Consider the following 25146-nt stretch of genomic DNA (forward strand, 5'->3'; position numbering starts at 1 on the left):
AACAGTGGGGTCTCCCCTCCGGAAGTCCCCGGGGGTTGTCAATGCCTTTCATTCATTCATTCATCAGTTCAACTACACACTCGACATCAAAAATTGTACATGAACGTACCTTCCCATTACGCAAGTAGCAGGTGCTTACTTACAGAACTCAGCAGCGGTAACATTCGGAAGTACAGAGAGAAATCCCTCGTGAATTGACGCCACTCTTACAAGTTTATTCTGTGTTGTTCCAGTTGCATCGTGTGTTACACACACACATAGACGTATGCACGTGCGTATCGTCTGTATATAGACACAGATATTTGTACAGAAACAGCTATAGATAAGGATATTTTACCACTGCTGTTTTCTCAACTCGGAAACCCAGAAACCTTTTCATATCACACATATTGTGCACTTCATTCTTTTTTTTAATTGGCTTGCTGTTTTCCCTTTGTGTATATTGATTTTTTCATGGAAAAGTAATGAATGCTTGTTTTACTAGATTCAGGCACCACAAAGAAAGCAGCGAAGGTCCCCTCACTTTGCTCTCTTCTTCGGTGGTTTCTCAAGATGTCATAGAACGGCTATTCCGTATTTAACTTTTGCCCTGTTAAAGGATCTGCATTGTTTCTCTCTCTCTCTCTCTCTCTCTCTCTCTCTCTCTCTTTTTACCGTTACAAATAATCGTGCAGTGTACAACCTCGTACATAGGTCTTTGGGTCCAGATGCAAACATTTCTGTGGGCTACTTCCTGTAAGTGGAATTACGTTCAGGTCTCTATCATCCTGGCCTCTTCTCCAGCCACCTTTGATGAGCTCAGATGCATTATCTTCCAAACAGGAAAAGAACCAAGTTAGGAAACTTCCCAGATCATTGCGTAGTTCTCAGCAAACCTGGGATCATCCAGCCTGCTAATGCGCTCTGGGTCTGATTTCATCCGTAGTTATGTACTGCACCGACCCCGGGGAAGTGGACCACTCGACCCGCTTAATTTCGGATCCTGTGCTGCTGGTGGGGACCACCATTCAATACACGTGCAACCCCGGCTTTGTGCTGGAAGGGAGCTCTCTTCTGACATGTTACAGCCGCGAGACTGGCACGCCCATCTGGACGTCGCGCCTGCCCCACTGCGTTTGTGAGTCCGATCTGTTGACCTGATGCAGACGGGGGTTCGCTTCTTCTTATTCCTGGTGGAGGGCTGGGCTGCCAGGAGGAGGCATCCCACCCTTCGAGAGGGCTTACTGTTTTGCTGTCCCCTGACCGTAGCTGGCAGATTGAAGGCACGCGTACTCTAACATTTACGGTACATTTACCGGGCACTGAGCTAAGTCCTTTACCGAATGTCCCTCCCTTCTGCCTCGGCAAGAGTAGTGAAATCATCGCCCCAGGTCACACAGCCCCTTAATAGTAGAGGCCAAGGTCAAACCCAGACCTGCCTGACTCTGCCGAAAATCAAGCCATCCACAGGACACAAAATTGGTGGATTTAAACTCTTCTTTGGTCTTTTCTATGTGAAGCCACTAATCCAGATATTTGGTTAAGAAAAGACTTTGGAGGTTTCTTCATCATTAAGAATCCAAAAAAAAGTCTCTGACAAGGGAGGAATTACTCTTCTTGCCAAAGAGAGAGGGTAGAGAGCAGTGGTCCAAGGGGGCTGAGCCTGACTGTGCATGGAATCACTCGGGACGTTTTAAAACTCCCCGGAGCTCCTGGTCTGGGGCTTAGCGCGAGCAGTGAGGTTTTTCAAAGCCCGCCGCCGCGCCCCCCAGGTTCCCATGTGCAGCCGGGGATCAGAACCATTGCTCAGAGGAAACAGGAGGCAAAGCAGAAGGAACAAAGCCTCACACAATGTGTGGACTGGGGAATATTTTATACGAGCGTGCTGCGAGCAGCTCTATTAAGAGTTCGGCCAGCTCGAGCTCCAGAAGCTACCGGCAGGGCGACGTCAAAATTAAAAGCTTCTGCGTAGAAAAGGGGGACTTTCTTATTCTGGGTTCACGTGCAACAAGGAATCTTGGCCCTCCCACTGTGGATCCCCATCTGCCTCTTTAGTCCGGGTCCTAGAGTTTCAGAGCTAAGGACATCTCGGAGGTGAAATACGGTACAGCCGATGGGTCGGTTCAGACATGAGACACAGCTGCTCCCTTTTACAGATAGTAATGGTCATTATTTAATGATTGTGTAAGACATCACGCTAAGCACATTATATGCACTTGTGACTGTAAGTGTGTGTATGTGTGTAGTGTGTTTATATGTATGTGTGTGTGTGTGTGCATGCAAATATACTAAGAAAACCAAAGTTCAGAGGGGAAAAGAGATAACAATAGTCACCGTTTATTGAATGTGTAACACACATTGCTAGGGCGCCTCGGAGCATGGCTCGGTCAGTGAAGCATCTGCCCTCGGCTCAGGTCATGATCCCGGGGTCCTGGGTTCGAGCCCCACATCAGGCTCCCTGCTCGGCGGGAAGCCTGCTTCTCCCTCTCCCTCTGCCCCCCCCAACTCATACTCTCCCTCACTCAGATAAATAAATCAATCTTCCCCCCAATAAATAAATACAACACATTGCTGAACAGATTATATATGCGTGTGAATGTATAGGCACGTATGTACACACTACATACAGATACACGTATGTAAGTGTGCGTGTGTGCATGTCTGCGTGTGTATAAAGGCAGCTGAGACGCACAGGGACGTGTGATTAAGGTCCCGACATTTTTTCATGAGCAGAGCTAGGAGCCCACGGCCCCTTCCACCAGCCTCGCCCTGACATATTTCACCGTGGGTGACAGGGGACAAACCCATGCAGGGACGTCCAAGCGAAATTGCAGCCTACAGCCCTAACCCCTCACCCACAAGCACATCCCCTCCCCGTCCCCCGACCTTTGGGCCAAGTGCACAGTGCCTTATGGGGAGAATTGTGTCTCCCGAAAGGAGATGTTGAAATCCTAACCCCAGGACTGTAACTGGGACCTTTTTCGGAATGAGGGTCTTTGCAGATGTAATCAAGTGAAGGTGAGGCCCTATAGGATTAGGATGGGCCCCAATCCAGTGACCGGTGTCCTCATAAGAAGAGGGACATTTGAACACAGAGACCCAGGGAGAACGCCATTCTGTGCTTGCAAGTCTAGGAACGCCAAGAATTGCCAGCTACCACTGGAAGCTAGGAGGAAGCAAAGATGGGTCCCTCCCCCCAGATTTCAGAGGGAGCATGGTCCTTGAAGGCCACCTTGACCTGGGACTTCTGGCCTCCAGAGCTGTGAGACAGTGCATTTCTGTTGTTCGAAGCGCCCCTCCCCGCTCCCCCCCGCCCTCCACCAGGCAGGTGCGCTTCGCTAAGGCAGCCCAGGACACCCATGCGGTTCCCATTTCCTCCTGGTGACTGTCAGTAAGGGTGAGCAGACACTGCTTGAGCCAGTCAAGCTGCAGACACCCAGAGATGAGAAGCTAAAAATAAAAGCTTATTTAAAAGTACTGAAAGGTGGAAGTATCATTTAAAAAAAGAAAAAGAAAGAAGAAAGAAAGAAAGAAAGAAAGAAAGAAAGAAAGAAAGAAAGAAAGAAAGGGCACTTCAGTAATAAGGCACAGCCTCCAAAGACCGTCTGGGCTGCCCTGGGGGCTGGGTTTTGGAGACACAAGCCTCCCTCCCTCCCTCCAGGGCTGCCTTACCCTGGAATCTCAGTTGTGACGGCTTCCCTGACACCCGCGCTAATGAGTCACGAGCCAGGCTGGGGTGTCAGGAGACATGCGATCCTCCCAGAAGCCCAAAGAGGAGCCCGGCTTGTGCTTCCAGCCTCATTCCAGGCAAGCGAGCCTGGCAGGAGATGGGAGGCAAGAGGATGGTCAATTCAGGTGGTGGGGAGGGGGGAGGCTTGCAGAGGGAGACCAGGCTGTATCCAGGTTCTGAGGGTGTTTTTTTTTTTTAAGATTTTATTTTATTTATTGGACAGAGAGAGACAGCGAGAGAGGGAACACAAGCAGGGGGAGTGGGAGAGGGAGAAGTAGGCTTCCCGCTGAGCAGGGAGCCCTTTGCGGGGCTCGATTCCAGGACCCTGGGATCATGACCTGAGCTGAAGGCAGACGCTTAACGGCTGAGCCACCCCCGCCCCCTGAGGGTGTTTCTAAGAAGGAGTTGGTCGGGCATCTACAGCTTTAAAAGGCTTCCTCTGCTGAGCAGGGGAACAACCGACTGGATGAGCCCCTTCAGCTTGCCAAGGCCTTCCCCAGCATTAGTGTGTCGAACACTTTTGAAACTGTCTGGGTGGGACCTGTGTTCACTTAAAAGCCGACAAAGGAGGCCCAGAGAGGGTGAGCAGCTTTCCTGAGGTCACACAGCAGGGAAGGGGAGAAGGATTCCAGCTGAAGCGGCGTTTTCCCACCTGATCACCCTGCAGCCCCCGCTTCTGAGCAAAGCTCGGGTGCTTTACTCTTGACAAAGATCTTCCCCCAACAAGCTCATGAAGTGGACAGAGACCATTGTAAACACTCTGTCTACAGCTTCTGTTCTCGGTGGCCTGCTCAAGGTCATTGTTTGGTCCAGCTGGGACTCCAGACTCTGTCTTTTGACTCCTTCAAGAACTGACAGGTCAAGCATGGGTAGAAGGAAGTGTCTGGAATTCATAGCCAAACACCCCTCCCACCCCCAGCCCCCCGCACCCAGCTCTGCTGGGTGACCTTGGGAGAGTAGCTTGCCCTCTCTGGGCCTCACAGCCCTCAGCTGTGGAAAGGGAATGATACTCCCCGCCAGGCAGGGCAGTTGGAAGCAACTCATGCGGTTAATAAAAAAGTGTCTCCAAATGCAGGCGTGTCCAGACTTTCTCAATTCACGGTGCCCTGGGCGTCTCAGGAATTTTCTTTGGTAAACACCCTAGGCCAAAATACCGAAGTAGTTAGGTCCAAACAACTTCATAAGCAGCTATATCCTGACAACTTAGTAGCCATTTGAAAAAGTAATGCACATATTATAAGATTTGATTTTGACTGCATTTCTTAAAGCTTTTATTTATTTATTTTAGAGAGAGAGCAGGGGGAGGGGGAGGGGCAGGGGGAGAGAATCTCAAGCAGAGTCTGCACTGAGCAGGGAGCCTGACGTGGAGCTTAATCCCATGACCCTGAGATCATGACCTGAGCTGAAATCGAGAGTCAGACACTTAACGGACTAGGCACCCCATGATTTTTATTGCATTCTTAAAGAACGAGAATCACAGCTACAGGGGTGTGGGTGCCTCTTGGGCTCTGCCAAATTTCTCAGATTTTGGCGTCAGACTGGACTCTGCCACCTACATTCCATTCCACAGATTTTATTAGATCTCTTGCTTTTTTGCGTAGCCACTGCAGGAAACCCAGCTTTTCCAAGATGCGGCATCATCAAAAGGGACGTAGCTCTGTCTAATGTTGGCACCATTCACGCAGGTCTGGGGGATGTCCCTCTGTCTCCTCAAAATTTTGAAAAATCTCACAGGGGTGCTGTTCATGGTGGCACCCCAGGGTGCCTCAGTGCACAGTTTGGGAACTGTGGTACAAAAGCCCAAAAATACAGCAGTGTCTAAAGACACATGGTCCACATTCTCAGGGAGCCTGGGGTCTGTTGGAGATGGGAGGAGAAGATCCAGGTCTGTGAAGAAAATAACAATGAATCCCCAGCATCACTTCCTCCAGGAAGGCCTCCCTGACTGCCTAGGCTACATCATGGGTCTCTTCCTATAAGCTCCCATGGTTCCTACAGTTGCATCGATCACAGCACTTGCGGCAGCTTATTGAAATGATCTCTTTACCTCTTTTTAGATCCGAATACATAATTCACTTGCCAGGATTGTATCCAATGGGTTTTTGCAGCCCTCGGGCCCAGCAGGCTCAAGAAATGACAGTACTTGCTACTATTACTGCCCTCGATGTTGTTTGGCAGTACTAAATGCGGTCTTGGTTGCACCTTCCCTTCTTTGATGGTACCTGACTCCTGAGGCTCCCATCCAGAAGATACGTAATGAAGACCCTACAAATTCAGCGAGGGTTTTATGGGTGGCTCCGCAGAAAGACACTCAGGGATTCCCAGGAAACCCTGGCTCTTCACCACCCTGCCCTTAGAACACCGCAAATATGAGACGCGGGGATCTCCTGACCGGGGCAGAGCCCCCATGGCCAGACCGTAGCTGTAGAAAAAGTTCCCACTGATGTGTCGTCCCCAGCGACCTCACCTTGGCTCCCATGCCGGCTTCTAGCTGGGTGCCCCATCTTCATTTAGAAATTCCTGTCTCTGAGAAAGCAATAGCTCAGAGGAATTCATGACAGCCCGGGGGATTTGGTACAGGAAGCTCCCCCCCCCCTCACCGCTACCCCAGAGCCATTAAATGCACCGGATTTCAAACCCAACGGGTCTGCCACTTGCCACCTGGGTGACTTTGAACAAACCGGCGTCCTCATCGAAAAGGATGATGGTGCCAAGCATAATAGAAAGATGTTCACAACCATGTGTGTGGCATACAGCGAGTGCTCGGGTACCATTGCTTGTTAATGACCACAGAGTTTCAGCGCTTTGCTCTTTGTGGGGTATTTTACCCACCATTCACAGTAATACCCAGGGAACCCGACTTTGACATTTTGTTCAAATGCACTCCCCAAAGTGTACATTTTTTCCCTATAGTTAAGGAGATGGAGAAACGGGAGGAAAATAGAAACGGAAGTAGATTTGGGATCGCTTCTAGGACCACCAGTCCAACTCAGTTGTATTCCTGAGAAAGAACAGGATGAGTTCTCACGGATTGCAATGGGATTGTTCACACGGAATTGTTTAAGAGCCAAGATCGGCGATTCTCCACCAGGGGTGACTCTGCTCCCAAGAGACATTTGTCATGGACAATTCCGAGAGACATGTTTAGTTGTCCCAACACGGATCCGTGAGGTCAGGGATGCCGCTGCACATCTTACAGGTGGGGACGACCCCACCACAAAGAATTACCCGGCCTAAATGTCCGTAGCATCTAGGTTTAGAAAACCTGCCTTAAATGATCTTATTTCGAATGTGGTACATCCTTGGAGTGGGAATGTCGTCGCCCGACCACATTTCAGCTAAGGATGGGGTCTTGGTCCAGTCCATTCATGTAAATAGGCAGGAAAGATGGAGTCCAGAGCCTGGAATAGGTTAAACCGGGAATACTTCAACTCTGGAGTCCGTCTTAAGCTGCCAGGTGTCATTTATGATGCTCCTACTGTATACTTGAGGATCAGTTACGATAGTCCTTCGAGAGCAGGCCCTGAGCGTCAAGCACACCCTAACAGGTTCATCTCCAGCAAGGAAAACAGATATTAAATAATTAAATACAATGCAGTATGTTCAGTGCTGGGGTGGAGGAAGAACTAGGAAGATTAGTGACTCTACTAGGGTTGGGGGGCATCAGGGAAGGCTCCTTGGAAGTGGAGGAATGAGGACTGGGTACTGAAAGACCAGACTTAATCCCAGCTGGGTGGGCAGGTAAGGTGTAAGGTGAGGAGCAAGAAGGATATGTCATAATTTGACAACACGGCCATCCATCATTGACTGAGCGCCTACGACCTGCCAAGAACTTGCTGAACACCTGACATTCATGATCTGACTTAATCTCTCAAATCCCGATGAGAGAGACACCACTATTGTTCCCATTTTACTGATGAGCAAAACTGAGGCTCAGAAAGGTTGTGGCCCTTGCTGGAGGTCACACAGCGAGTATGTAGTAGAACCCAGATTCGAAGCCAGATTCCACAGCCCGGGACATTGGACAGTGCCCGCGTGTAAGGTGCAGCTGGAGGTGGGAGATGGGGAGGTGAGTTTGGGGAATGGGAAACGGTTGGAGGGGAGGGGAAAGCAGAGAGATGGTACTGGCGAGGCTGGCCGAAGCCAGATCAGACAGGCTGTGAGTGGGAGTCCCCCAGGATTTGCATATGTCCTCAGAGCTGCTTTGGGCTTGCATTTCAGCGGAGGAGTCCCTGGCGTGCGACAACCCTGGCTTACCCGAAAACGGCTACCAAATCCTGTACAAGCGTCTCTACCTGCCGGGAGAGTCCCTTACATTCATGTGCTACGAAGGCTTTGAGCTCATGGGCGAAGTGACCATTCGATGCATCCTGGGACAGCCATCCCACTGGAACGGGCCCCTGCCTGTTTGTAAAGGTAAAGAAACCTACTCGCCCCCCAGGGACCGGGACCGGGTGATGTCAGATCTGGCTTCTTTTTATGATTCTCAATTTGCTCTCAAAAGTCCAGCTACTGTATTTCATGACACCTAAGATACCGCCATTATTTTCTGCACCACTGAGAAAGAAAAAAAAAATCGCTGCCAATTAAACAAAGGCACAATGCCCTCTCCTGGCTTAGCATTTTTATTTTTACTTACTCAAAGCTCTGTTGCGAGCTTAGATTTTTTTTGTCGTAAAGGAGAGACGTTCTGCTTTTGACGCCTGCGTTGGTTACATGGCTTAAACATTGCCTGCCTCCTGTACCCCGTTTTCACAACCGCTTAGTTCCCAGGGGTTACGAGGTTTCCCCTGTTGCCTCTGGGGCGGTCTCCCCAGCTGCTCACACCCTCTCCAAACGCTGAGGGATGGTGCGCTGGACGATGGCGCGCACGCAGGCATCGTGAGCGCCACCTGGTGGCACCGGACTAACACGCCCACGCCCTTGGTTGTGAGACACGCCCCCATCCCAGAGATGGTTAGAGGGAAAACTATTTTAAAATCAGTGAACAAACTGAGGGCTTCAGAGGGGAGGGGCGTGGGGGAATGGGATAGGCCGGTGATGGGTATTAAGGAGGGCACTTATTGCATGGAGCACTGGGTGTTGTACGCAAGTAATGAATCATGGAACTTGACATCAAAAACTAGGGATGTACTATATGGTGACTAACATAATATAATAAAAAAAATTATTAAAAATTTTTTCAAAAATAAAATAAAATCAGTGAAACACTCATCACTGAAATTAAGTTTCGACATACCCGGTGAGATTTGGGCCCATTTATCTGGGTCTTTGAGGTACACAATTAATAACAAGATCCTAAATCCATTTGATGCTTTAGGCTAATAGATCTTAGCCTTTTATGCCATTAATGCTCCTTTGAGAATGAGGCAGCAAGCTCTGAATTCTCTGCCCAGCAGGGACGGAGGCATCATGGACTTTTACATTTCTACTTAGGAACCCATGACTTCAATGGATCCCCAAATGGTTTAGCATGAACTTCAGCCTTAAGCCTTACAAACGTTTTCCAACCAGCATTTCCGCTCCTAGGTCAATGCACAAAGTAATTGCAAACAAGTCCTCACAGCAGCCGTTGTACCTGAATAGTCATAGCGGCATTGCTCATGAAAGATGGGAACTACCCAGGTGCCCATCAACTGCGGAATGGAAAAATAAAACGTGGCCTAGCCGCACTGGAATATTATTCAGCCATGAACAGGAACGGAGTGCTGACACCTGCCACAGCCTGAAGGGACCTTGAAAACACGATGCTAAGGGAAAGAAGCCAGACACAAAAGATCACATGTCCTATGATTCCATGTATATGAAATATCCAAAATCGGTAAACCCATAGAGATGGGAAGCCGACTGGTGGCTCTCAGGGCTGGGGTGGAGAGAGAGGAGTAACTACTTAGTTGGTACAAAGTTTCCTATTAGGGGTGATGAAAATGATCTAGAACAGAGGGGTCTGCTGCCCAACATCAAGAATGTGCTGAACACCACCAAACGGTACACTTTAAAATGATGAATTTCATGTTATGTGAAATTTACCCATGTTCTTAAAAATGTTCTTCTCCTGAATCGCCTCATTTAAACCTCAGGACCACACTCTAAGATAGATGGGGCATCTTACCCATTCTACGGTTACGGAAGGAGAGGCTCAGAGAAGTTAGGTGACTTTCCCAAAGACACACAGCGGTTATGAGACAAATCCAGGATTGGAACCCATGTCTCCTGATTGTGAATTCCCTGCCTCTTTCCCAGCGGGCTGCCTGCAGGGTGGACGTCAAGGCTGTTAGGCTGGTAGCTTCTAACCCGCCAGTCACTTTAGCATTCGGATCACCCAGACCGCTTATGAGAAACACATTCTTGAATCTCCTACCCCAGATCTACAAAATTAGAATCACTGAAGGGTAGGACCCTGTAATAAGTGTTTCGACAAGCCCTGGGCTGCTCAAATGCACTTTGAATTTGAGAACCACTGAAGGCAGTAGTTTCCGAATGTAGGGTGCAAAAAGAAACAGATTTCCGGGCCCCTGCAGGGGAGATGCTGATTCACGGGGTCTAGGGCAGGAGCCAGGGACCCGGGGTCACTAGCACGAGCGGTGAGTCTTATCATCTGGCAGAGCGTGGGACACACTGGCATGGAAGTGCTGTGTATTCTCACCGGGAATCAAGCAGGAACCTATCCTGTGAAAGCCAAGACCTTATAGAAGCAGTTCTTAATAAGAGGGCAAGAGATTCTGTTGAAATGCAGAGAAAAAGAAGAAATCGGCAACGGGGATTTAAGACAACTGCCCCCTTCCTCTTCCCTGCCGCAACTTTTTATGAAGTCAGCCCTATCTTTGAATTTATTTTCAATAGCACAGGAAATCCACTTTGTAGAGTTCAAACATTGGGGTGTGTTCCCCCCGGGGGGAAAATTGGCCTGTAAGCCTCCTAACTGCTCCATGGACGTTCATAGATGTTGATCCGGTGTTGTTGGTCAGTGTTCTGCGTGGAGGAAAAGTCATAGGATTTTCATTGCTTTTGAGAAACCTAAGTAAGGATACCAGGGAAGGGCCATTTTTGACTCTACCTGTGCTCTGAGCCCCTGATTGTTTATGCTTCTTTTTGGACTCGCTACAAAAGGCTCTCATGCGAGAAGCAGAAGAAAACAGAGTTGCCAAGGAAGCTAGCGGTTTTGCCCTTCCTTTCTCCATCCCTTCCATTCCCAGCCAGGGAAGCCAGTACTGATCGCCCGTGAGTGTCCAAGTCTCCCCAGTTCCCTGGACTTCTACAAGTAGACACACTGAAAAAAAGGGGGCAGGGAGTGTTCGTTTGTTGCCAAGTAAAAAACGCCTCCTACCGTACCTATTTTGTGCTTTGCTTTTCCCCATTTATCACACACATGCATCAAGTTGGGGAAGAAAAAAAAAAAAAAACGGAGCTCTGCCTTATCTTTTTAATTGCCGCGGGGCATTGCACGCCGTGACGTGTCCTAATGCCGCCGCTCCTTCCTCAGTGCGCATGTCTATCAGTTCTTTTCCGGTTTCTTGTTTGTTTCGTCTCCTTTTGCCCAGGAATCGCCTTGCCCATAAATCTTTGGGTGCTGACGTTTCTCATCAGATCGGACGGATTCCTCCCAGGGGGGTGGATGGCATGGGCAAAGATCTGTGGATGCTGACATTTTGCGGATTTTGCCAGATTTTTTTCTGCCACTGTAGTGATCCATGCTCCCCCTCTAATAATATGATAATGTCCTTTTCCCCCCATGCATGCCAGCACTAGATGTTATCAATTTTTTTTGATGTTGCCAATCTGATGGGAAGGTGGCACTGCCATCCGAAAATACATGCTCAAAAACCCAAGAAAAGATAGAAGGTGCTCAGTTTTGCATCCCTGAAACTTCAATGTTTAAAGATAGGTGAGCCCCTGAAGCCCCAGCAGGTGAGGGGCCCCCTGCCCCTCACTTCCTTCCCCAGGCACGACCGAGTTTCTGGCAGGAAAGGATCTCGGAGGATGCTTACATCTTTCTCTCCCCTCCACTTCCACTCCTGAGACCCCACGACTCTGTAAGGATAGGACAAATCACCACCTCTTCCAAAAAAAAGTGGGGTGCATGGCTCTGTTCTGGAGTTAGCAAAGTGACTGAGCCCCAGCCTAAGGCCGCCTGACTGGGGCTTCAGCCTGGCTGGGCTGTGGACCACGGCCATGACCTTGGGTGAGCCACCCTCCCTCCCTGACCTTGGCTTCTCTGTGTGAAATAAAAGGAAAAGGCGTGGCCCAGGAGGCTGCCTGTTCACGTGTGCCCCAGGGAGCCGCTGACCACATTCCCAGGGACAAAAGTTCAAGGTCTCCTTCCAGCTCTGAGATGCAGGAGGTGTTCATGCACTCCCAGACACGCAACCCAAGTCCAGCTTATGTCCTGGGTGGAAAGTACCTGTCTCGATCTTTCCATTTTCCTGAAGCCCTAGCTCCAGAGATAACCTGCAGTTAGTTAGTAAGCTAGCTGGTCAACTGGTTCTGTTGGCATCACACGGTGAAGACCAATGTCAAAGAGTGACTTTGACCGAGGCACAAATTAGGAAGTTTCATATGAGGACGTGAATACAGCTGGGCCTTTGGTGGCCGTCCCCTGCCATCCCCTTATAATGCAGTCTGTTTATCTAAGCCCTTCCCTCTGGGGTTTTGCGTCTTGGAAACCCATCCATGTGGGTCTACTTTAGTGCTCAGCTACCATGGTGTCTTTGGTGCCAAAACCTGGGAATGCCAGTCCCCATCACCTTAAACTTCCGGAGAAGTTTTACGGGGAATACGGGGAAATGAATGAATTGCAGAGAGTTCTAGTTTGTGGCAGTGAATGGAAATTGTTTTACAGGGAATACAAATAATAGTGAAATAAACATGGAATAGAAGTGAAACCAGAAAGGTTCATATAAACACGTATTTCAAAGCAGGAAAACAGTTTCAGCTCTGGCTGGATTTTGGATGCGGGGCTTTATCTCGAGCTGTTCCTCAGCCTTGGTCCTACATGGAGAACAATGAAAACGAGCGGAACTATGTAATTAAGAGCAGAGGCTGGAGAAGGTCGAGCAGTCTGGGTTTAAAGACTGCCTTCATCCCTCAGAAGCTGTGTGAGGTCAGAGAAGTTGCTTCACTTCTCTGAACCTCTTCTATTTGTTCATGTGTAAAATGGGGTTGATGATCCAATGATAGGATCCCCCTAGTTAGATTGTCGTGGGAGTAAATGAGCAAATACATACAGAAAGCTCTTGGCACAGTATCTGACATACGGTGAATATTCAGTAATTAATCACAGGGACTACTGGTGTCCTTGTTTCTTTCATATCTATGTCATGATCTCTCAGGAAACCAGAAAGAGAATGTGTCCAGGTATTTCCACTAATTCCAGGAGCCCAAGATAAATCAAAGCCGAGCACTAACTTCAGCAAAGCGTGGCACGGGCTTTTGCTCCTAATTTTTTGGCTTCATTTCACGCAGATTGAATTCACTCGACATTAACCAATGCTTCCAATTTCCCTTTCAGTTAATCAGGACAGCTTTGAACACGCATTAGAAGGTGAGTTCCGTAATGAAAAAAAAAAACCCAATAAATCAAGCTAATAGCAGAAAACAAGGGCAGGTCCTTGCACGTCCTTCTCCAGGTGCTTACAAAAATAAGCAGAAATTCCGTCTTCACACCGCTGAAGATGATTTCAAAATAAAACATTGTAAAAGAAACAAACCATTGAATTTGCAACCTAGGGTCCTAACTGGGACCTGAAAGGGATTTGTCACCAGTTCTGTTCTTGAGGTAAGAAAATCTGAGGTTCCACATGCTTGAGAAAGGCACAACCCAACTGTAGGACTTTTCACCCACGTGGTGCTATTTGGGGGAAGTAAATGCAGTGATGCCTCGCCTTCCATACTGGGCACCCCCCTCTCTGCCTGGGGGTGCTCTGTGGTCCATTTTCCCCTCGGTCTTTCTCTTCCCCAAATTACCTGTCCCTGTATCCTCTTTGTTTCCTATTCTCCTCCTATTAGGAATTACCAAGTGAGATCTATTAATAGGGAATGGACGGTAAACGCTAGCCAGGATTTTGTTTTGGTTTTTATTTCGTGGTTCCCTTCCCTTGCAACCTCTCCCATACATAAAACATTCTACATTCTGTATAACCTCCATTCACTTTGGTACCAGGCCACTCGCCTGGGCTGTGGTGTCATAAGATATAGATAGATAGATAGATAGATAGATAGATAGATAGATAGATTATATATATAGTTCCATTTTATTTTTTAAAAAGTTATAACCAATTAAGCAGTTTTTATTATTATTTTTGGAGCCACTTAGCTTTCTGACAATAAATCATCCACTCAGAATGTGGGGCTATGTGAATTACGAGTCGTTAGTTGCTCTCCCTTGCAACAGATGACGTTTCAATCCCAACAGGCAGACCCGGGGCTCAAGTCTAAGTGCAGAGGAGGAGCGTGTAGGAGCCATTCTGCAGGGAAAAGAGGGCATTTCGTGGCGTTAGTGTCTATTTGAGCCATCCCTCTGCAGCCTTTCGGCCCCCAGTGAACCATGAGAACGTCAAAGGCCTGGGTTGCTCAGAGATTACGAGTGCCAGCGAAATGTTTTCTGCTCATGCATTTGTCATGGGTGTTAGCATCGATTTTCAGACTCCGTAGAGTGGCGGTTAATGGATTATAGATTGGCGTACAGCCGAGCTCTGTGGGCCCTGGCCGTAGAGAATTGGCAGAGAAAACCTGAGTACCAGGTAGCGGGGTGTGGCGTGGGGGTCCAGGTGAGGCCCAGAGGGCGCAACCGTGGCCTCTGGAAATCAAAACTGGGTCTTCACAGTTGGGGTGTCATGGGGGCGGGGGTGCGGTACTGAGAACAGACCCAGCTGCCCAGCGCCCTCTCCTGGAGGGCGGATAGAGTAGCTCTGGCGGCACCTGTCCGTCTGGGTGCAATGAGTTCCCCCTTTCCCGTGAAATGTCGAGGAAAATCTGCCTTTCCAGTTAGCACATATGAGACTTTCGCCAAGTCTCTCCTTGAATTGGATTTTAACCAGATTTCAACTGCAGCCACCTACCCCCCCAAAATGGGCATGATATGACCAGCGGTTAAAAGAGTGTCATTCTCGGTAGCCCCATGACCACCCCACCCAAGGATGGGTCTGGGCTCCGTTGCAAAGAACCAGTCCCATTATCTCTAGTCCCTGCCTCTTCTCCTCTCTGGGGATGGTGGTCCCACGGTTAAGGCTCTGCGATGCCAGCTCTTTGAATGAGTGCAGAACTGGGAAGGCAGGTGCCCATCTGGGAGCCAGGTACCCATGCGGGTTGAGGGTGTGAGACCCGAGAGCTTCACCGGCTTGTGTGTCCAGTAGCAGAAGCGGCAGCAGAGACATCGCTGGAAGGAGGAAATATGGCACTGGCTATCTTCATCCCAGTTCTCATCATTTCCTTGCTGCTGGGAGGAGCCTACATTTACATCACCAGGTAGGGGACTTGGGCGTAGGGCGTGGGGGACTGCCATCCACTCCGTGACCAGCGACCTGGAGGACAGGGTCTCCATCTGTAGCTTGGGGCTGGTGGCATTCGTGTGCTTGGAGATGACCTGATTCAACTCAGCTCTGGGAGAAATACTCCGACTGAGCGCCTCCCACCCCGTCCGAGGCAGGAGGGCTGAGTATGCAGCAACAAATAAGCAGGCGCTACCCCTGAGCTCAAGCAGCCGAGGGACGTTGCGCGTTGCCAGGGACACTCACATCGATCCCGTCACTCACTCATCGAGTTGTTCACTTACTCCACCCACACGTGTCGACAATCTATTACATACCAGACATTGTCCTGCACGTTGGGGATCATAGAACTCACTTGCCTGCAATCAGGAAGGAAAATATTCGGCCACGGCTGGGATATTCACAAATTCATTCAAAATTGCAACTATTGAGCACCTACTGTGTGCCGGGCAGTTTTGGGGGGGGCGGGGCAAGTTCTAGGAACATCACTATGGACAAAACAGAAGGAGATCTTTGATGTGTGGGGCCCAGGTTCTAATGGGAGGAAGATAGACAGCAAGTAAAGTAGATAAGAAAAGTAAATACAGTTGACCCTTGAAGAATGCGGGGCAGGGTTAGGGACACGGACACCCAGTGCGTCAAAAATCTGCATATGTAACTTTTGACTCCCTGAAGCTTTAACTACCAATAGCCTTCTGTTGACCCGAAGCTTTACTGATACCATAAACAGTCGATTAACATGTGTTTTGTATGTTACATGTAATATATACTGTATTTTTTTTTTTTTTGAGAAAGAGAGTGTGAGCATGGGGGTTGGGAGCAGGGCAGAGGGAAAGGAAGAAAAAGAAATCCTAGCAGGTCCCACGCCCAGTGCAGAGCCTGGTGTGGGGCTCGATCTCCTGACCCTGAGATCATGACCTGAGCCAAAATCAAGAGTCGAACACTCAACTGACTGAGCCACCCAGGCGCCCCTAATGTCATATTCTTACAATAAAGTCAGCTACAGAAAAGAAAATGTTATTAAGAAAATCACAAGGGGGGGTTCCTGGGTGGCTCAGTCAGTTAAGCATCTGCCTTCGGTTCAGTGGGGAGCCTGCTTCTCCCTCTCCTTCTCCCTCTGCCCCTCACCCCCACTTGTGCTCTCTCTCTCTAATAAATAAATAAAATCTTAAAAAAAAAAAAAGAAAATCATAAGGAAGAGAAAATACACTTGCAGGACAGTACTATATTTATCCAAAAAATGCACATATAAGTGGACCCGTGCAGTTCAGACCTGTGTGGTTCAAGGGTCTACTGCATACAGTAGGAGGTAATAAACCCAGGGAGAAAAGAAAGCTGGAAAGGGAGCAAAAGGGAGCTGGGGTAGAGGTGGTGATTGCGCTTTTATAAAAGGAGTCCCCACTAAGAAATGACATTTGAGTAAGGACTTGAAAGCAATAACGAGTCATCTATGCAAATATCTGGAAGAGGAGGATTCCAAGCACATACACAGTATGTGCCAAGGCCCTGGGGCAGGCGTCTGCCGAATATTATTTTTTTCTCTTTTTGTGGAGCCCGCAGTGTTGAAGGGGGAGAGGAGAAATACACAAACTAGAACACACCGTGATGAGCACAATGAAGGAAAGAGATAGGGTGTGGTGACAGAGGAACCACTTTTTAAATAGGTAGTCAGAGACGGTGGCTCTGAAGCAACACGGTATACAGTAGGTGCTCAGTAAATGCTCATTATTGCTGTTGTCACTCTGCGTGAAAGAGGGGCTCGAATCACCTTACAGGTGAAACCCAGCTGAGCTCCCCCCATGCCCAGGAAGGGGAGGTACTGAGGCTTTAGTTGTCAGTCTCAGAAGTTGTCTAAGTCTCACTTAGAAGTTGAGAGCAATTATGACTTCGGCATTCACCTTCTTGGGTTCTCACTACAAGGGGCCATTCCCACACGTCTTGGCATTTGTGGAGCTGCCCGTGCCTGGCAAGGGGCCCCAACCAGCTGTTCCCCTTTGGTGTTGTAAGTAACCCTTCTCCCCTTTGCTGCCCCTTCTCCAGATGTCGCTATTACTCCAACCTCCGCCTGCCCCTGATGTACTCCCACCCCTACAGCCAGATCACCGTGGAAACCGAGTTCGACAACCCCATTTATGAGACGGGGGTGAGTTGGTCTCTCTTCTCTTTTAGGTGGCAGACTTTGTGTTGGGTATGAGGGACACAGTCGTGAATCAAACAGACATGGTCCAGCCATGAATGAGCTTATAATCTTGCAAAGGAGACAAAACTCAGTAATAACAGGGAGAAGAATATGTACCCCAAGCCGGGCACCTTAAATGCATAAGCTGCCCGAGTCCCTGCAACTCTGTGGTACACTCTGCCATTACCTCTGATTGATCGATGATGATACTGAGGGTCAGAGAGACCAAAAAATGATTTGGCCAAGGTTGCACACAGCCAAAAGCATGTCCTGGAGCCAGGCTACAAATTCCGACTGATGCCGTTAATCATTATATTATCCTGCCTCCCTTGAACCTCAAACAATCAAATTGGCCCATGGGTATCCTGATTATAACAAATCGTCATTTTTAGGGACCATGAAAAATTTGGTCAGGGCACGATGATGCGTGACTAAGACATCCTAGTGCCTTCTCTGTATTCTATGGGTTAGAAGAGATCACAGGTCCTGCCCACACTTACGGAAAGGGTATCATGCAAGAATGTGACCACCAGGACATGAGGAACAGGGGCCCACCTTGGAGTTTTCCTACCACGCTCCCATCTACCATAGACATGCTTGCTTATCTGTATTGACCCAGCAGGAACAGAAGACCTCCATGAAAGCATGTGACAATGACGTCTCCCTGGAATATATTACACACACTTGACGAATATTGGAGAAATTGAAGTGGTGGCCGCCCACATATTGTAGTCATTTCTGATATGCACTGTTAAGAAGAGGTCGTATGTTATTTGACGTTCTATATACCTTGTTTCCAAATCTGAAAAGAAGGTCAAGCTGATTTAAAAAAAAAAAAAAAAGAGCACTTCAGAAACTAGATCTTATTAGTATAGTGTATCAGCTACCCAGCACTATGACAAAGCTGAGTAACAAAGAATCCCCAAACTCAGTTGCTCAAAGCCAGTGATGTTAATTTGCTCATCAGTCTGTGGGCTGGTGTTTTCAGCTAATTGCAGCTGGGCGGTCTTCCTGGCTCAGCCGTGCTCACTCACACATCCGGGTACGGCAGGTGGTTGGCCGGGCGACTCAGCTCTGCTCTCCACATTCTTCACCTCCTTGGCTGGGACTGGAGGCTCTCAAGGCACGTTCTGCCCGTGGCTCCACCACCCAACAGTTGACCTGATCTGTGCTTCTCTCCCCTGCAGGAAACCAGGGAGTATGAAGTTTCCATTTAAGGAGAACTACGCTTGAGAAGGGAGCTCACAGATCGGAACTCAACTACCAACCTCCTCGAGAAATTCATCCAGAGACCACATGGCATTTGATTGAAACCCCAGAACGTTGTCTGTCTTTTCTTTAGACTCTTTATTGAAGACTCACTGTTTTCTTCGCTGTATTTATTATATTTAAAATCGAAATAGGTGTGGTTGGAGGTGTCGCAGCTGCGGCCAAATCCATGTGACAATCTCCTTTCCAAAGGCAGGCGGACGACCTGCAAAATGACCAACATGGCAGCAAAGGGAAACAAACAAAACAAAACAAAAGCAGCTGATTTCTCCAGCGGCAGTGACCATGCTCTGGCTGCGTCAGATCGCACGCATTTGGGACCCATGCCCATGGTGCTTTTAGGACAAATCCAAGCCCCAAGATTATGTTGGAAAGGGTATCTCTTGATGGATTAACTCGGGTGAGACTTTAGCTTGAACAGGTCTGTTCCAAAACAAATCCCGGGTCCGCTCTTCCAAATGCTCTCAGCTTCTAGAAGGTCTTGCCACATCCCTTCCCTCCCATGATCCTTCCGAAGGCAGCAAAGGTGTGACCGTGAGCATTCTCGTCTGCCACCCTGGCCTCACTGGATGCTGGCAGAATTAGAAAATGTTGCAGAGCAGATGAGAGATTTGAGAATTCAGATGGAGTGGGGGGTGGGGGGGTCATCGAGTGAGGGGATCGAGTTAGTGAAACGTTCTTTCCTCTGATCCTCCACCAGTAATGAAAGGGGAGGGAATTTATGCTACAAGTGCCAGACCTGATCCCTTTGCTCAGCAGGGCCGCCCTCAAGCTGTGACTGTAGATGCCCATGGGGAGATTCACCCACGTAGTTACAAGGGTTTCTGTTGTGGGGGGCGGTGCCAGGTCCTGAAATCCTGGGATGAGCTCGGTGTGTTTTCCTGGAGTACTGAAACGTCTGAGCCCTCAAAATAAGGGAGGCTTGCGTGCACAGTTTCTCCAAAAGGGGCCGGACTATACTTGCAATCCAGTATTTCAGAAGGGAGGGTCCTACGAGACGAAACTGCTTTTCTCTTCTCCGAACTTCTGCCCAGATCGTGGACACTGGCCTGTGTGCCATGACTGTGGAGAACCAGAGGAATAGGATCAGGGGGTTTAAAGCCACAGCGGAATCCTCGTCATCACCCCGGGAGGACAGAAGGAGGGGTTTCAGGCCAGAAAGAAGTCATAACACCTCATGAATCACAGGTGTATCCTCAGATTTTATCAGGGGTCTTTTGCTCCAACCCAGTGGGACTGGTGAGTGTGTGGCCATCAGGAAGATTCTTCTCTAAACGCAGGTGTAAAGAAAAGGCAGGGGTTGAGGGTACAAGGAAAGAATAGCACGTGCGAGGGAGATTTGTCTCCCTGGGGCCCTCACCTCCCTAGGGAGGGTCAGTGGCTCAGAGAGGCGCAGGCTCGGTGCTTGGGAGCCCATTTGGGTGCCCTCCCACGCTCGCTAGAATTGTTTCCTATCGGCTGCTTTCCAACACGAAAAGACCTTTCTGGCTGCCATGCTGTCGGGAGGATGGCTGGGAGTCCGTATTTTGGTAGCTCGTCTAGGCAGCTCTGGGGCAGGGGAGGGCAGTAGGCTTTGACACACACATCGCCTTCTCCTGCCCAGAAGCTTGGGCTTCAAACCTGGGGGAGCCGAGGGCCAATACTTTCCTTCTGCCAGAAAAGAATCCTGCTTCTATGCTCTTTAAGGCACGCATTCATGGCGCACGACAAGAGATAATTAAAGGCTGCTTTCCAGCCACCCAAAACCTACCCCGTTTTATGCGAAAAAAAAATAAAAGCCCCAAAACAAAACAAAAAACAGAAGAGAATCGTTCCAGACCATTAGTAAGCAATGTCATATTTGGAGAAGGTCCAACAATGCAAATAATGTAACCTTTTTTTTTTTTAAGGCAGAATCCCGTCTCTGCTTTTGTTTCTATTTGATGCTTATTCTAACCCTAACCCTGGGTCATCTGGAAGGAAGAACTCTATTAATGATATTTAATTTTAGACCATACTATGGTTACGTGCAAACTAAACGTTTGCCTTTTGTCGAGACTGACAAAATATGAAATCTTTATTCTAACCCTGTTCCCTCAAAGTGGCCAGACCACAGCCCAAGAATCCTTACTGGCTGTTGGAGGAATAGAAAAAGGTGTTGATCTTTTTTTTTTTTTTTCAGGATACCGATGTCTTAGTTTCGTCTTAGTAGTACAGCACCTATGACCATGTTTTAAAAGTTTATTTTCCCCTAAAGGTGGATTGTGTGAGCTTGGCAATGTACAGTGTGATTGAAAAGACAGGTTGGTGTCTGTTTTTCTTTTTAGAATATCTGAATGTGTATTTGTAATATGTAAAGGTAAAAACATAATATTAGTGCCAAAAATGTACCGGGCATCTCATTTCAGCTCATACGTGTCTGTTTTTATAAGATCAATGTCGAAACCCCTTGGGATTAAATATTTTTGAACAGGATACAATCTTGAGCAACTCAAGAACCAACGGAACCTTCCTACAAGCCACTCTTTGTTTTTAAAACAGTGGGGAAATACGTTTACAGAGATTTCGAGCTTCAAAGAACGCATGTGATGGTGTGTATTACATGCTAATTCATATAAGCTGTATCTGTCAGCTAACGCCCTGTGCTTTAAAAATGCACACACTCAATCATCTTTAGCCTGGAGCTCGTCTTTTTGCTTTTTGGGGGGTGGGGGGTGGGGAGGAGTAGAATTATTTAGCCAACATAAGTATGCTGGCCGCAACTTGAGGGCCATCCTTACTTAGTTCCATAGACATGCTTTAAAGACGATCTTTTGAAGCCAGCTCCCTGGAAAGCCTACGGTACCTCAGGCTGATAGCTTTGCAAACTGCCAAACTGCCCAGCAGAAAGCAAAACGGCGACGTAATTAGGACGGCTGTGTAAGCAGAAGCGACTTGGCAAATATATGGGTAGATTTAGGCTGAGCGTGAGACTCAGGCAAACATGACCTTTCTTTGGGGGTAAGTCCAAAGGGTTTGACTTTCCTATGACCTTGAAAGTTACCGGGGGGAGGCGATGGTCATGCGAGGTCAGGTATTAAGGAGTTGTCCAGCACCCTCAAAGGTAGGCTTTCTCCTGGGACGTATTCATTTTCATTTTCTCCCCAAACAGAATAAAAAGCAAAACAAACTTTCTAAGCTAGAATAATGAAGTGAAGTCATTTTCCACTTTGTATATATTGACACTAATAAAACAAATGAAAAAGAGGCAAAGCTATGGGGTCATCTGTTGCAAAGACACTCCAGGATGGCGTCAAGGGGGAGGGGGTTTCTGATGTCCGGGGAGTGGGTTGGAGTAACACCTGCTGACACTTCGATTGACAAGACAGGCTGCCAGCTTGGGAATGGTTCTGGGAACATCGGGGGAATGTTCGGAACAAGGCAGGACAGCTGCCATCATCAGACCAACTGCTGTCCTCCCCCCAGCTCGAGCTACCGTGACAGAGACGGGAGGCTTAAACAACTTTCTCGAAGTTTTGGAGGCTGGAAGTCCAAGATCAGGGGGCTGACCATTCAGTTTCCGGTGAAAGTTCTACTCCTAGCTGGTGGATGGCCTTCTCCCTCCTCGCTCTTCTTACAAGGCCACGCTCCTACGGGGTTCCGGCTCCACTCTTATGAGTTCATTTACCCTTAATTACCACCTAAGGCCCAGTCTCCAAACACAGTCACATTGGGGATTAGGACTCCAACGTATGAATTGGGGGTGGGACACAATTCAGCCCATAGCATTCCACTCCCTGGCCCCCCAAAATTCATGTCCTTCTTCTATGCAGAAGATGCATTCCATCCCAACACCCCCAAAGTCTTAACTGATTCCAGCATCAGGTGTAAAATCAGAAGTCCAAAGTCTCATCTAAATATCCTTCAGGGGCGCCTGGGTGGCTCAGTCGGTTAAGTGTCCGACTCTTGGTTTCGGCTGAGGTCATGATCTCAGGGTCGTGGGAACAAGCTCGTCTTCAGGCTCCACGCTCAGTGGGGAGTCTGCTTGGAATTCTCTCCCTCTGTCCCTCCCCCTGCTTGCACTCTCTCTCTCTTAAATAAATAAATAAATCTTGAAAAAAATAATAAATATTGAAATCAGGTATGGGTCACCCCAAGGCAAAGTCCCCTCTAGCTGTGAAGGTATGAAACTAAACAAATTATCACCTTCCACACAATGATGGGACAAGCATAGAACGGATGTTCCCCTTCCAAAAAGGAGAATTCAGAAGGAAGAAAGGGGTGATGGATTCCAAGTAAATCCAAAACCTAGCAAGGCAAATTCCGTTAGATTTTAGGGCTCAAGAATAATCCTCTGTCATTCAGTGCTCTGCCTTGTAGGCCCAGGGCAGTGACAGCGTCACCCCCAAGGCTCTGGGGGAGTGGGGAGGGCAGCCCCATCCACTTGGCTCTCTTCCAGGGCGGCCTCACCCCTGAGGCACTGGGTGGGGTCATTCTGGCAGAAACCAGAGACACAGCCCCAGCCTTTGAAACCAAGGGGGAAACAGCCTTGTCCCTGGACAGATGGTGGGAGTGACAGCTGTGATGACCTTTGAATCACCTCCAGGATCCTTCTTCCCTCTCCCTGAAGAACAGTACTTCCACAGCTGAGCTGATGTGTGGTCAGATCCCGTAGGATCCGAGAAATGCCGCAGCCCCTCCTTCACTCCGTCCCATCCTCTCTGTCCCGTTTGGTATCATCCCGTCTATATTCCTGGCTCCCGCGGAGACGCCTGGGTAATTCATGAATCTCACGCATGATCTCTTCATCAGCCCGGTGGTGCCGCCGCACCTTTACCGTTCTCTTCAGATCAAGCTTTCTCATTTTGTGCAGTGTGGATAAGGCTGAGAATTCGCCCAGTCTTCAAATTCCCGCTCCCGTTTGCTTAGCAATCCTTCTTCCACCCATCTTTCTCCTTTTGCATTTTTACCGTAAGACGCCAGGAGGAATCAAGCCGCTCCTCCAATGCTCTGCTTTGAAATCTCCGCAGCCAAAGATCTATCTCATTGCTCCCAAGTTCTACCTTCTATAAAATGCTAGAACACGGTTCGGTCAAGTTCTGTGCCACTTTGACACAAGGATCCAAGAACGTGTTGCTCATGTCTGCCTGAGACCTCATCAGAATGATATCGACCGTCCATATTTTAAATCCCATTTTATTCAGGCCATGTAGGCTCTCTCTAGCATGCAACTCAAAACCCCTCCAGCCTCTACCCATTCCTCAGTTCCAAAGCGGCTTCCACGTTTCTTTTTTCCAAAGTAGAAAGACTCTGGTGGGAAATAGACCAACAGAGCCAAAAGAAGACATTCTGACCAGAATGTGAGTCCACCACGGCTGTCCCTGCATCTTCAAGTTCAACCTGCTCTCTAGTGATGGAGAGAGGATCAAGGGGTGAGGACTAAGGGAAAGAAGAGGGTTCTATCTATCAGCTTTCTTTCCTCTGACCTGAAACACCCCAGAATACTGAGCACCAAAGAAGGAATGGAAGAGTCAACGATGTTTTGTGAGTGGGTTGGTTATGAGACATCAGGAAGAAACATGTTCCAAGGTCTCTCTAGAGCCTGGTGATGACAAACTACCACGAGTGGGTCAGAATCCTACGTAGTCATTCAAAAATCAGCTATCGCAATGTTTACCTTCCAGTTACACTGTAAGGATGCAGGAGGCGCCCGGGGGGTGGGGGCCTCCATCGGTTGAGCATCAGACTCTTGATTTCAGTTCAGGTCATGGTCTCAGGGTTTTGAGATCGAGCCCGGCATCAGGCTCCACTCCCTTGGGATTCTCTCTCTCTCCCTCGGCCCCTCCCTCCCCCACCCTTTCCAAAAGAACTAAATAACTAAATATGAAAAAATAAGAAGGGAAATTAAAAACAAAAAAACACCGTAAAGGTGCAAAGGATCGTTGTTTCCACCCTAACAGTGAGAACAAGCTGGTTAAGCTAAAATAAGCATTGCTCAAAAAAAAAAAAAAAAACCATCAGAAATATGGGATACAAAAATACCCAAATTAATGAAATCCCAGAAGGAGGTGAGTCCTTCTGGGGATGGAAGAGGTTCATGTCTGTTATAATCTCTGAGAGCACAGGGGAAAGGTGAGCAAAGCCACCACAGCAGGAATGAGGAGATAAACAGCTGATTGAAAAAAAAATTAAAAATCTAATGGCTGCATGTGGCGTGGGTGACACATAAGAATCCCAAGATGTTCCAGCCACAAAGCCATTTGGCGCCCACCCCCCAACTCGATCCCATAGACCTTCACGGAACTCATGGGTCAATGCCAAAGCCAGGGAGCAAGTCAAGAGAGCTGGGGGCAGTCCCTCCGTCCCCAAGAAGGCAGTCCCTATAGGATGAGTTAAAACGCCTTCCATCCCACGTGGCCTTCAAAAGTACCTCTTTCTAGAGCTCCAAACCAGCCAGAGATGTTCCCGTCCCTCTGCTCAAGTCAGCACGTCGTCTGTTCAGCTTAACTCCAGACGCCTCCCTGGCCGTGGGTCTGTTCAAACTA

The 25146-nt window shown here is 48.5% G+C and overlaps 1 protein-coding gene across 1 annotated transcript in view; it reads left to right on the forward strand.

The window, feature by feature from the left end:
- SEZ6L (seizure related 6 homolog like) overlaps nucleotides 1–21868 on the forward strand; it is a 69072-nt gene extending 47204 nt beyond the window's left edge. The window contains exons 12-17 of the mRNA XM_087857156.1: nucleotides 926–1117; nucleotides 7931–8125; nucleotides 13218–13250; nucleotides 15061–15172; nucleotides 17236–17338; nucleotides 18562–21868. Of these exons, the coding sequence (XP_087713282.1) occupies nucleotides 926–1117; nucleotides 7931–8125; nucleotides 13218–13250; nucleotides 15061–15172; nucleotides 17236–17338; nucleotides 18562–18591 (665 nt within the window). The 3' untranslated portion in view covers nucleotides 18592–21868. The remainder of the gene's footprint in view (nucleotides 1–925; nucleotides 1118–7930; nucleotides 8126–13217; nucleotides 13251–15060; nucleotides 15173–17235; nucleotides 17339–18561) is intronic.
- Nucleotides 21869–25146: the final 3278 nt, after the last annotated feature.

Source organism: Ursus americanus, chromosome 30, assembly GCF_024610735.1.
Source record: "Ursus americanus isolate L20-20 chromosome 30, mUrsAme1.1.p, whole genome shotgun sequence".
In the NCBI taxonomy this organism is placed as follows: domain Eukaryota; kingdom Metazoa; phylum Chordata; class Mammalia; order Carnivora; family Ursidae; genus Ursus; species Ursus americanus.